The following is a 13,660-nucleotide window of genomic DNA, read 5'->3' on the forward strand; positions in this document are numbered from 1 at the left end:
CAGACGAGTTCTCCTCCATCTTGCAAGCATAGAATTTATCGGAGGTCTCATACCTCTCGATCCGGGCGTTCTTCTGAAAGATAAACTTCAACTCCTGGAACATCTCAAATGCTCCATGACGCTCAAAGCGACGTTGAAGTCCCGGTTCTAAGCCATACAAGACTGCACATTGAACTACCGAGTAGTCCTCCTTACGTGCTAACCAAGCGTTCTTAACATCCTGATCAGTCGTAGCGGGTGGTTCATCTCCTAGCGCAGCATTAAGGACATAATCCTTCTTCCCAACTTGTAATATTAGCTTAAGATTACGAGCCCAGTCTACAAAGTTGCTTCCATCATCTTTCAACTTAGCTTTCTCTAGGAACGTATTAAAATTCAGGGTGACTGTCGCGTGAGCCATGATCTACAACACAAATATATTCAAAGTGGACTTAGACTATGTTCAAGATAATTAGAGTTTAACTTAATCAAATTATTTGCTAAACTCCCACTCAAAAAGTACATCTCTCTAGTCATTCGAGTGGTTCATGATCCACTTACACTAGCTCAAGTCCGATCATCACGTGAGTTGAGCATAGTTTCAGTGGTAAGCATCCCTATGCTAATCATATCATCTATATGATTCATGATCGACCGTTCGGTCTCATGTGTTCCGAGGCCATGTCTGCACATGCTAGGCTCGTCAAGCTTAACCCGAGTGTTCCGCGTGCGCAACTGTTTTGCACCCGTTGTATGTGAACGTTGAGTCTATCACACCCGATCATCACGTGGTGTCTCGAAACGACGAACTGTAGCAACGGTGCACAGTCGGGGAGAACACAATTTCGTCTTGAAATTTTAGTGAGAGATCACCTCATAATGCTACCGTCATTCTAAGCAAAATAAGGTGCATAAAAGGATTAACATCACATGCAATTCATAAGTGACATGATATGGCCATCATCACGTGCTCCTTGATCTCCATCATCAAAGCACCGGCACGATCTTCTTTATCACCGGCGCCACACCATGATCTCCATCAACGTGTCGCCATCGGGGTTGTCGTGCTACTCATGCTATTACTACTAAAGCTACATCCTAGCAAAATAGTAAACGCATCTGCAAGCACAAACGTTAGTATAAAGACAACCCTATGGCTCCTGTCGGTTGCCGTACCATCGACGTGCAAGTCGATATTATCTATTACAACATGATCTATCACATCACATCGTTGGCCATATCACATCACAAGCATACCCTTCAAAAACAAGTTAGACGTCCTCTAATTTTATTGTTGCATGTTTTACGTGGTGACCATGGGTATCTAGTAGGATCGTATCTTACTTACGCAAACACCACAACGGAGATATATGAGTTGCTATTTAACCTCATCCAAGGACCTCCTCGGTCAAATCCGATTCAACTAAAGTTGGAGAAACTGACACTTGCCAGTCATCTTTGAGCAACGGGGTTACTCGTAGCGATGAAACCAGTCTCTTGTAAGCGTACGAGTAATGTCGGTCCAAGCCGCTTCAATCCAACAATACCGCGGAATCAACAAAAGACTAAGGAGGGCAGCAAAACGCACATCACCACCCACAAAAACTTTTGTGTTCTACTCGAGAAGACATCTACGCATGAACCTAGCTCATGATGCCACTGTTGGGGAACGTCGCATGGGAAACAAAAAATTTCCTACGCGCACGAAGACCTATCATGGTGATGTCCATCTACGAGAGGGGATGAGTGATCTATGTACCCTTGTAGACCGTACAGCAGAAGCGTTGGTGAACGCGGTTGATGTAGTGGAACGTCCTCACGTCCCTCGATCCGCCCCGCGAACAATCCCGCGATCAGTCCCACGATCTAGTACCGAACGGACGGCACCTCCGCGTTCAGCACACGTACAGCTCGACGATGATCTCGGCCTTCTTGATCCAGCAAGACAGACGGAGAGGTAGAAGAGTTCTCCGGCAGCGTGACGATGCTCCGGAGGTTGGTGATGATCTTGTCTCAGCAAGGCTCCGCCCGAGCTCCGCAGAAACGCGATCTAGAGGAAAAACCGTGGAGGTATGTGGTCGGGCTGCCGTGGAAAAGTCATCTCAAATCAGCCCTAAAACCTCCGTATATATAGGTGGGAGAGGGGGGCCTTGCCTTGGGGCTCAAGGAGCCCCAAGGGGGTCGGCCGAGCCAAGGGGGGAAGGTATCCCCCCCAAACCGAGTCCTACTTGGTTTGGTGGGAGGAGTCCTTCTTTCCTTTCCCACCTCCTCCTTTTTTTTCTCTTTGATTTTTCTTCCAATGCGCATAGGGTCCTTTTAGGCTGTCCCACCAGCCCACTAAGGGCTGGTGCGCCACCCTCAAGGCCTATGGGCTTCCCCGGGGTGGGTTGCCCCCCCCGGTGAACTCCCGGAACCCATTCGTCATTCCCGGTACATTCCCGGTAACTCCGAAAACCTTCCGGTAATCAAATGAGGTCATCCTATATATCAATCTTCGTTTCGGGACCATTCCGGAAACCCTCATGACGTCCGTGATCTCATCCGGGACTCCGAACAACATTCGGTAACCAACCATATAACTCAAATACGCATAAAACAACGTCGAACCTTAAGTGTGCAGACCCTGCGGGTTCGAGAACTATGTAGACATGACCCGAGAGACTCCTCGGTCAATATCCAATAGCGGGACCTGGATGCCCATATTGGATGCTACATATTCTACGAAGATCTTATCGTTTGAACCTCAGTGCCAAGGATTCATATAATCCCGTATGTCATTCCCTTTGTCCTTCGGTATGTTACTTGCCCGAGATTCGATCGTCAGTATCCGTATACCTATTTCAATCTCATTTACCGGTAAGTCTCTTTACTCGTTCCGTAATACAAGATCCCGCAACTTACACTAAGTCACATTGCTTGCAAGGCTTGTGTGTGATGTTGTATTACCGAGTGGGCCCCGAGATACCTCTCCGTCACACGGAGTGACAAATCCCAGTCTTGATCCATACTAACTCAACGAACACCTTCGGAGATACTTGTAGAGCATCTTTGTAGTCACCTAGTTACGTTGCGACGTTTGATACACACAAAGTATTCCTCCGGTGTTAGTGAGTTATATGATCTCATGGTCATAGGAACAAATACTTGACACACAGAAAACAGTAGCAACAAAATGACACGATCAACATGGTACGTCTATTAGTTTGGGTCTAGTCCATCATGTGATTCTCCTAATGACGTGATCCAGTTATCAAGCAACAACACCTTGTTCATAATCAGAAGACACTGACTATCTTTGATCAACTGGCTAGCCAACTAGAGGCTTGCTAGGGACAGTGTTTTGTCTATGTATCCACACATGTAAATGAGTCTTCATTCAATACAATTATAGCATGGATAATAAACGATTATCTTGATACGGGAATTATAATAATAACTATATTAATTATTGCCTCTAAGGCATAATTCCAACAAGCACCGACACGATCTTCTTGTCACCGGCGCCACACCATGATCTCCATCAACGTGTCGCCATCGGGGTTGTCGTGCTACTTATGCTATTACTACTAAAGCTATGTCCTAGCAATATAGTAAACACATCTGCAAACACAAACGTTAGTTTAAAGACAAGCCTATGGCTCCTGCCGGTTGCCGTACCATCGACGTGCAAGTCGATATTAACTATTACAACATGATCATCTCATACATCCAATATATCACATCACGTCATTGGCCATATCATATCACAAGCATACCCTGCAAAAACAAGTTAGACGTCCTCTAATTGTTGTTGCATGTTTTACGTGGCTGCTATGGGTATCTAGTAGATTGCATCTTACTTATGCAAAAACCACAACGGAGATGTGCAAATTGCTATTTAACCTCTCCAAGGACCGCCTCGGTCATAACCAATTCAATTAAAGTTGAAGAAACCGACACCCGCCAGTCATCTTTATGCAACGAGGTTGCATGTCAAGCGATGAAACCAGTCTTTCATAAGCGTACGAATAATGTCGGTCCGGGCCGCTTCAATCCAACAATACCGCCGAATCGATAAAAGACTAAGGAGGGTAGCAAATCGAACATCACCGTCCACAATACCCTTTATGTTCTACTCGAGATTACATCTATGCATGAACCTAGATCATGATGCCACTGTTGGGGAACATTGCATGAGAAACAAAAAATTTCCTACGCACACGAAGACCTATCATGGTGATGTCCATCTACGAGAGGAGATTTGGATCTAGTACCCTTGTAGATCGCACAACAGGAAGCGTTAAGAAATGCGGTTGATGTAGTGGAACGTCTTCACGTCCCTCGAACCGCCCCACGAACCGTCCCGCGAACCGTCCCACGATCCGTCCTGCGATCCGTCCCACGAACTGTCTCGCGATCTGTTTCACGAACCGTCTTGCGATACATCTCATGATCTGTTCCGATCTAGTGCCGAACGGACGACACCTCCGTGTTCAGCACACATACAACTCGATGACGATCTCCACCTTCTTGATCCAGCAAGAGGGGGCGGAGAGGTGGAAGAGTTCTCCGGCAGCGTGACGGCCCGCCGGTGGTGGTGATGATCTACTCCGGTAGGGCTTCGCCTAAGCTCCGCAGAAATACGATCTAGAGGAAAAACTGCGTGGTATAGGGTCGAGCAGCATGTGGCAAAGTTGTGTCTCAAAAACCCTCAATACCTCTAGTATATATAGGAGGGAGGGAGGGGAGGAGGCAACCTCAAACCTTCAAGGTTTGGCCGAAATTGGAGGTGGAGGAGTCCTACTCCAATCCTACTTGGAGTAGGATTCCACCTTCCCACTTGGAAACTCTTTCCACCTTGTGTTTTTTCCTTCTCAAACCTTATGGGCCTTAGTGGGGACCTATTCCAGCCCACTAGGGGCTGGTTTATCTCTTCCCATAGCCCATGAGATCCTTTGGGGCGTGACACCCCTCCCGATGGTCCCCGGCACCCCTCCCGACACTCCCGGTACACTACCGATGAGCCCGAGACTTTTCCGGTGACCAAAAAAGGACTTCCTATATATAAATCTTTACCTCCGGACCATTCCGGAGTTCCTCGTAACGTCCTGGATCTCATTTGGGACTCCGAACAACTTTCGGTTACCAACACCTATAACTCAACTATACGGAAACGTCACCGAACCTTAAGTGTGCAGACCCCGCGGGTTCGAGAACTATGTAGACATGACCTTAGATACTCCTCGGTCAATATCCAATAGCGGGACCTGGATGCCCATATTGGATCCTACATATTCTTCGAAGATCTTATCGGTTGAACCTCAGTGTTAAGGATTCATATAATCCCGTGTGTCATTCCCTTTGTCCTTCGGTATGTTACTTGGCCGAGATTTGATCATCGGTATCCGCATACCTATTTCAATCTCGTTACTGACAAGTCTCTTTACTCGTTCCGTAATACAAGATCCCATGACTTACACTTAGTCACATTGCTTGCAAGGCTTGTGTGTGATGTTGTATTACCGAGTGGGCCCCGAGATACCTCTTCGTCACAAGGAGTGACAAATCCCAGTCTTGATCCATACTAACTCAATGGACACCTTCGGAGATACCTATAGAGCACCTTTATAGTCGCCCAGTTACGTTGCGACGTTTGATGCACACAAGGTTTTCCTCCAGTGCCAGTGAGTTATATGATCTCATGGTCATAGGAACAAATACTTGACACGCAGAAAACAATAGCAATAAAATGACACGATCAATATGCTAAGTTCATAGTTTGGGTCTTTTCCATCACATGATTCTCCTAATGATGTGATCCCATTATCAAGTGACAACACTTGCCTATGGTCAGGAAACCTTGACCATCTTTGGTCAACGAACTAGTCAACTAGAGGCTCACTAGGGACAGTGTGTTGTCTATGTATCCACACATGTATTGGAGTTTCCAATCAATACAATTCTAGCATGGATAATAAACGATTATTATGAACAAGGAAATATAATAATAACTAATTTGTTATTGCCTCTAGGGTACATTTCCAACACCGCGGTCCATCTCTTTTTACATATGGACCGTTTATTGGAGCAGCATTTTTCCCCCAAACGGTCCAAAAGTTAGGTATTTTTACATTTGGACCATCTATTGGAGATGTTGTTGCATGATTACATCAGTACCGATCTTGTTGAAGCTTAAAATAGGAGTTGTGGGGGAACGTCGCATGGGAAACAAAAAATTTCCTACGCGCACACAAGATCTATCCATGGTGATGACCATCTACGACAGGGGAGAGTGCATCTACATACCCTTGTAGATTGCTAAGCGGAAGCATATATAACGCGGTTGATGTAGTCATACGTCTTCGCGATCCAATCACGATCCGTCCCGCGATCCCATCACGATCCGTCCCGCGCTCTCATCACGATCCTTCCCGATCTAGTGCTGAACGAACGACACCTTCGCGTTCAGCACACGTACGACTCGATGACGTCTCCTCCTTCTTGATCCAGCAAGAGAGGAAGGAGAAGTAGATGCGATCTCAACCAGCACGACGGCATGGTGGAGATGATGGTGGAGCAGTGCGAGCAGGGCTTCTCCAAGCGCTGCCGGAACCGATCTGAGGAGAAAACGAAGTTATGGGAGAGGTAGCGCTGCCCCCGGGGGTGTAGGAATTGGTGAGTTCAGCCCCTCCCTCTCCTGCACTACATATAGGAGGCAAGAGGGAGGGCTGGGTCGCAACCCTAGCCCCTCCTCCAAGGAGGGGGCGTGGGCTTAGGGAGGTTTCCTCCCTCCCCAAGGCACCTAGGATGTGTCTTTCCCTTTAGGGACTCTTCCCTCCCAACCGCATGGGCCCTTGGGGCTGGCCCAACAAGGCTTGGACGCCCCCTTACAGCCCATGCACGTCCTAGGGGCTGGAGGGACCCTTCCGGACTCCTACGGAACCCTCTCGAACCTTCCAGAAGCTTCCCCGTACAATACCGATAAAATTTGAAACTTTTTCGGTAGCCAAAATAGGACTTCCCATATATAAATCTTTACCCCCTGACCATTCTGGAGATCCTCATGACGTCTGAGATCTCATCCGAGACTCCGAGCAACATTCTGTCACCAACGTACATATCCCAATACTACTCTAGTGTCACCGAACGTTAAGGGTGCAGACCCTACGGGTTCGAAAACTATGCAGACATGACCGAGACACCTCTACGCTCAATAACCAACAGCGGGATCTGGATGTCCATATTGGTTCCTAAATATTCTACGAAGATCTTTATCGGTCGACCACGCAAGGATTGAATCAATCCCGTATATTGTTCCCTTTGTCCATCGATATGTTACTTGCCCGAGATTCGATCGTCGCTATCCCCATACCTAATTCCATCTCGTTATCGGCAAGTCTCTTTACTCGTTCTGTAATACAAGACCCCATGACTAACTACTTAGTCACATTGCTTGCAAGCTCATTGTGATGTTGTATTACCGAGTGGGTCTAGAGATACCTCTCTGTCACACGGAGTGATAAATCCCAGTATTGATCCACGCCAACCCAACAGACACCTTCGGAGATACCTGTAGAGCACCTTTATAGTCATCCAGTTAAGTTCTGATGTTTGATACACACAAGGTATTCCTCCGGTGTTCGGGAGTTGCATGATCTCATGGTCATAGGAACATATACATTGATATGCAGAAAATAGTAGCAATAAACTGACACGATCATATGCTACGTTCATAGTTTGGGTCTTGTTTATCACATCATTCTCCTAATGATGTGATCTCATTATCAAACGACATCTAATGTCTATGGTCAGGAAACCTTGATCATCTTTGATCAACAAGCTAGTCCTTTAGAGGCTCACTAGGGACAGTGTGTTGCCTATGTATTCACACATGTATTTGAGTTTCCAATCAATACAATTCTAGCAAGGATAATAAACGATTATCATGAACAAAGAAATATAATAATGAACCAATTTATTATTGCCTCTAGGGCATATTTCCAACATGAGCCACCAGAAGCGCCAGCTCGATCGCGCTTTGTAGAATAGAATATATGCGCGCGCGCACACTCTCCACGTCGCACGCCGCATGCCGGCGAGACCGATCGTCGAATATCTGTATAATCTTGATTAGTTGCTTCTTCTCCGGACATGGAGGAAGTCGGGGGCAGATGGAGGTGGTGATGTTCCCGTGGCTGGCGTTCGGGCACACAGTGGCGGAGCTTGGGTCAAATCTGTGGAGGGGCAATGGGCTAAGGAGCGGCAAAACTATGTGATTGCTCCCCTTCCTTGACCTCTCCAGGCGCCTCGCCGCTCGTGGCCATGGCATCACCTTCATCTCCACGCCGCGGAACCTCGCCAGGCTCCTGCCAGTGTCGTCGCACCTATTAGGCCACCTCCGGTTCATGCCGTTGTCGTTGCCACGCGTTGATGGGTTGCCGGAGGGCGTCGAGTCCACCGCCGACGTGCCGCCCAAGGAGGATGGGCTCCTTAAGATGAACATGGACGGGCTCGTGGCCCTTCTCGCGCGTTCTTCGTGGACCCCGCCGCCGGCAGGAGGCCCGACTGGATCGTCCATGACTTCTACCACCACTGGGTCCCGACCATCGCCGACGAGCACAAGGTCTAGTGGGAGAGTGGATGTTCTACTCTCGGGTGTACTACACCCGAGTTTGCAAAAAACTGGGAAAACACGATGAGAACAAATTCAAAAATTCTGAAATTTTGAGACATCGAACTTTACCACATGTTTGAACATCTTGCAAATTTTCAGCCGAAACTAACATCCGAGGAGCTCTCACTAAAAAAACAAAATCGATGTTCAAAGTTTTGTGCACTATTTGAGCATTGATTTTGTTTTTTTAGTTCGAACTCCTAGGATGCAATTTTTGGCTGAAAAAATGTAAGTAGCTCGAACATTTGGTAGTGTTTGATGTCTCAAAATTTCAGATTTTTTGGATTTGGTTTGATAAAGTTTTCCAGCCTTTTCCAATTTTTTTATGAAATTTGAATTTCAAATTTAAAGGCCTTCATGGAGCTCGGTCTCCAAACGCAATTTCTGCTACATTTCGGACTAGTTGCCGGCAACTTTTCTGCCCGGGCGCTGCTACAAATCAACCGGCTGATTTCCCCAGGAAATCAGCCGGGTTTGTCGGCCGTCTGATCTGTTTTTAGAGGCCTTCGATCCGTTCTTCTCCAGTAGCACATCCCACCTCGTCTCCTCCTCGTGCATGCAGGACCTCAACTTCGGTGACGCCCCAATTCACAGCTCCCACGAAGCCTTGCACACCGGCTTGCAGGAACAAATGCCCCCGCCGTCGTGGCATCACGTGCTGCCATGCAGCTCCTCCGTTGGCTATAGCAGCAACTCTGTCGACGACCCGCGAAGCTCCATTGCAATCCGGTGAAGCTCCATTGTAGCCATGGCAGAGCTCAAACGACCACGATGGCGCTTCATTGCAGCCTTGGACGGGCTTTGTTCCAGCTCCAACGAAGCTTCATTGCACCCACGACAGAGCTTCAACGACAGTGGCGACGCTCCTTTACAGCGGACGAAGCTCCATTGTAGTCTGGTGAAGCTCCATTGCAGCCGTAGCGGAGCTCCAACGACCTCGATGAGGTTCCATTGCAACTGTGCATGGAGCTCCAAATGACCTCGACGAAGTTCCATTACAGCGCAGGCGAAGCTTCATTGCACTCGCGCATGGACCCCCAACAACCCCGACGACGTTTCATTGCAGCGACGATGTGTGCAAGAGCAGCACCATGCAGAGCTTCAAACGACCTCGACGACGTTTCATTACAGAGTAGGCGAAGCTTCATTGCAGTCGTGCATGGACCTCCAACAACCCCGACGGTGCTTCATTGCAGCGCCGATGTGTGCATGAGCAGCGCAGCCTCATGTGAGATGATGGAAGGAGCTGACAGAGAGGTGGGAGAAGGAGAGAGATAGGAGACGAAGTAACGATAGAAAACAAATGGCTCGGAAGAAGAAAAGAAGTCCATCGTGCTTGACCCCACCACGACGCGTGACTTCGACTAGACGCTCATCAGGTTGATTTTAAACGATTTCCTTCTACTATTTGTTCAGTTTTGCTAGCAAAGCTTAGCCACTCAGGGACGCGGCTTGCCTGCGGCTGCTGCGTGCGCCCATCCGTGCGACCCAGCCATCGCATGGTTGTGGCTCCACGCACGCCCCACTCCAGAATTCCTGCGAAAAAATAAAACAAAATACACATCCTAATACAGATTCTTTTCCGTAATATTCTCATCATTAAAATAGAAAGCAAAACTGGAGGGAACAATCCAATCTTCCGCCTTCTTGCGAACAGATCCACAACATATACAAAAGCGCGCCAAAATGCAAATCTGTAGTCTGTAGTTCATAGGAGGCAGGAGCGACCTACGGTCTTACTACAATCAATAGCGGCCTTTCTTGAATTGAGCAGCAAAGTAATCCACGTCCCTAATGGCATCTCCAAGTCTTGCGTCCCCCATGGCTTCTCCAAGGAGTGCTCCGAGGAACCAGGAGGGTGACGATCAATCTCACACACCGAAAGTAAGAAACCTGACTCAGTTCTTGACGGTGAATCTTTCAATTAACTGCGTCATGATCTCGAGTGTTGGACGGGAAAAAGCAGCATGATGCACCCTTGTACAGCTTCTACAAAAACCGATCATAACCTGCAGATGCCAAACATCGTGGAGCATAAGATTGCAGCCTCTCTCCCCCTCCCCTCCCCTCCAAGCATCAAATCCATGGCACTGACGCTCCGGTCGACGACGTCCTTCCTCTCGCTCCCTCGACCCCTCCTCCAAGCTCCTCCATAAGCCTGACGCGCCGCCCTGTCGTGTGACCGGTTGAGGCGCTGGTCATGGCCAAGCAGTTGCACAGCCAGGTCCGGCAAGCGCAGGCGGGCCGCAGCCACAAGCCCGACGCGCCACCCTGTCGTGTGGCCGGTTGAGACGCCGGTCATGGCCAAGCTGCTGCACAACCAGGTCCGGCAAGCGCAGGCGGGCCGCAGCCAGCCGAGCCTTGCTCCACGCTTGTGAGCGGCGACGTACGTCTGGCCTGCTGCACGAATGGGCGGCCGGAGGGGCGATGGAGATTGAGCTTCAGCTCGATCTTCAGTTCAGACAGAAGGGAAGAGATGTGGATAGGAGTGTATTACAGAAACGAATCTGTATTAGGATGTGTATTTTGTCTTATTTTTTCGCAGGAATTCTGAAGCGGGGCGTGCGTGAGCCACAGCCGTGCGATGGCTGGGTCGCACGGATGGGCGCACGTAGCAGCCGCACGCAAGCCGCGTCCGCCACTCAGGGCATGGCCAATGGGCCACGCTGGACAGGTGCCCCAGGCCACCACGTTGGCTTGAACAATCCAGCTCATATCAACCTGCTGCTTGCCAATCAAAGCGGACTCCTGCAGAGGAGCCCATCTCCTCGCTGACAAAAACAGTGTAAAGAAGAAAAAGCAAGGAAACGGACCACCGATTACTTTGCTCATCCTCTCCTTGTTTAGAAAAAGACGAGCACTCGTCCTCCTTTGCATACGTCATTGGGTTCCATAGATGTTGGCTCCCTTATGAGTCGCTAGAGTCAGGGACGGTAGTCTCATTTTCCTTTGCTGTCATGGATGTACTGAGGCAGCACCAAGTGCTGTCCTCATTGTACATGCCCTCAGAGCGAGGACAATAGTAGAGCCGGCTGCCGGCTGTAAGCTCATGTCATATCATCAATAACTTATCTTATAGCTAACATGTGCAATAATTGGTTAGAAAAGTGTACTAATTATTTATTATATGGCCCATCTTTCATTCTCACAAAGTGCATAGAGCATGTGCTAGAGTTGGCTCTTAACTAAGAGCCCATTTACCTTCTCTCTCCTCTTCTCTCTCGTCTAACTAAGCAAAAATATACTATTGTATTCTTTATAGTCAGCTCTATTGTACTACTTGCTCTCATAGCATCTTGTCAGGAGAATCACAAACGAGTCATTTATCCTTAGATTAGAAAACCATTTTATTCCATTTCGGCACACTCGGAGGAGTAGAGACATACACACGCGGCAGCACACCACCCGTCGCCTCACACGTACACCCGCCACGCACGCCTACACCTTCACACGTATATCTACACGCCAGCAGCACGTGGCACCGTCACTTGCCGTCGGCGGCCTCCTGGGCCGCGGCCCTGTCGCGGTCTTCCTGGACCCTGGCGGCGATCATGGCCGCCTCGTGCTCCGCGGCCTCGAGCAGGAAGCTGCCGCCCTCGTCGTCGACGGCGACCTGGAGCGGCTGGCAGCCGAGGCCGTCGGCGACGGCGAGCATGATGCGGCGCATCTCGCCGCGGAACTCGGCGCGGTCGACGGCGCCGCTGTGGTCGGCGTCGAACTGCTCGAAGACGGCGTCGTACAGGGCCGCGACCTCCCCCGGGAGCGGGGCCGGCTCGGCGGAGCCGAAGCCCGCGCCGTCGAGGAGGCGGAAGGACTCGAGCGCGCGGCGGAGCTCGGCGCGGGAGAGCACGCCGTCGCCGTTGGCGTCGAGCGCCGCGAAGCGCGCGTCCACGCTGCGGGCGAAGGCCGCCTCGTCCGCCACGAAGGACCGCACCGTCGACCCGTCCAGGACCACCATGCTCATCTATTCGTCGATCGAAGGCCGCTGGCCGCGCTCTCTCGGTGGCTCTGGTCGGTCGTCGCTGCTGGAGTGGGGAGAGTGGAGTGGAGACTTCCGGCAGCGGATTTGGTTTGCTGTGGGTTCAGCGGTGGATGGATGGGTTTTTGTGCTGCTGAGTTTGGCCTCTGGGAGCGATGTTTATCTGCTTGATGTGGTCGTGGGGTCGTATGCTTTCGGATATTTTTCATCTTCGTGTACGTGGTGGTGAGGAGCAGGTGTAGTGTAGTCACTGGTCAGTATGTACTACTCAGCCTTGAATTGTTCTTGCCTCGCAAATGGCTTGCCATGTGATCCCCGCACACCCTCACGACGCAGGGAGTGCCTTATCCATTGCTCGGTGTTCAAACAATGGGAATGAAAACTATAGGCTTCAAATGAGGTCTCACTGTATGATCTATCGAAAAGTTTCACATGTTGTATAAAGTACCCAAAATATTCTGAAATTTGTATTTAGATCCCTAGACCACACAACAACCATCGCCGTCGTCGAAAAGTGTTGAAGACACACTTTGTCGCCGCTCATCACTCTGGCATTGTCGATGAAGATCGGAAACACTACTAGAAAAATGTCCATTTGTCCCGGTTCCACAAGCCCATTAGCCCCGGTTCTGGAACCGGGACTAAAGGATCGGGACTAAAGGCCCAAACCTTTAGTCCCGGTTGGCTTATGAACCGGGCCCAAAGGAGCACCACGTGGCTGTTGCGGGGAGCCCAGGCAGGAGGAACTTTAGTTCCGGCTGGTCACATCAACCGGGACCAAATGGCATCCACACGTCAGCATCTGTCCGGAGCTGGGTTTTTTTTTTTTGAATGGGGCGGGGGTGGGGGTTGGGGGGTTTTGGAGGGTTAATTTAATGTTTTCATATTGTGTTAGCTAGCTAATAGAGAGAAGCGTCCTTTCTTTCTCCGTGCTTGGTTGACGCTAGCTACTATACATAGCTAATAAGAAAATGAAGAAAACCATTTACAATCCCTGACATCTTTTACAATATAACATCTTCTACAATCCCTAACATCATCTACCTAAG

The 13,660-nt window shown here is 49.4% G+C and overlaps 1 protein-coding gene and 1 pseudogene across 1 annotated transcript; one reads left to right on the forward strand and one right to left on the reverse strand.

Annotated features, from left to right (window-relative positions):
- The first annotated feature begins 8,129 nt into the window (after window positions 1–8,129).
- On the forward strand, window positions 8,130–8,587 carry LOC123397267 (annotated as a pseudogene).
- Window positions 8,588–11,961: 3,374 nt separating this feature from the next.
- On the reverse strand, window positions 11,962–13,032 carry LOC123399034. Its single transcript, XM_045093464.1, has one exon. The coding sequence runs from the start codon at window positions 12,594–12,596 to the stop codon at window positions 12,117–12,119; it is 480 nt and encodes a 159-aa protein (XP_044949399.1). The 5' UTR covers window positions 12,597–13,032; the 3' UTR covers window positions 11,962–12,116.
- Between the last annotated feature and the right edge of the window lie 628 nt (window positions 13,033–13,660).

This window comes from Hordeum vulgare, chromosome 5H (assembly GCF_904849725.1).
Source record: "Hordeum vulgare subsp. vulgare chromosome 5H, MorexV3_pseudomolecules_assembly, whole genome shotgun sequence".
In the NCBI taxonomy this organism is placed as follows: domain Eukaryota; kingdom Viridiplantae; phylum Streptophyta; class Magnoliopsida; order Poales; family Poaceae; genus Hordeum; species Hordeum vulgare.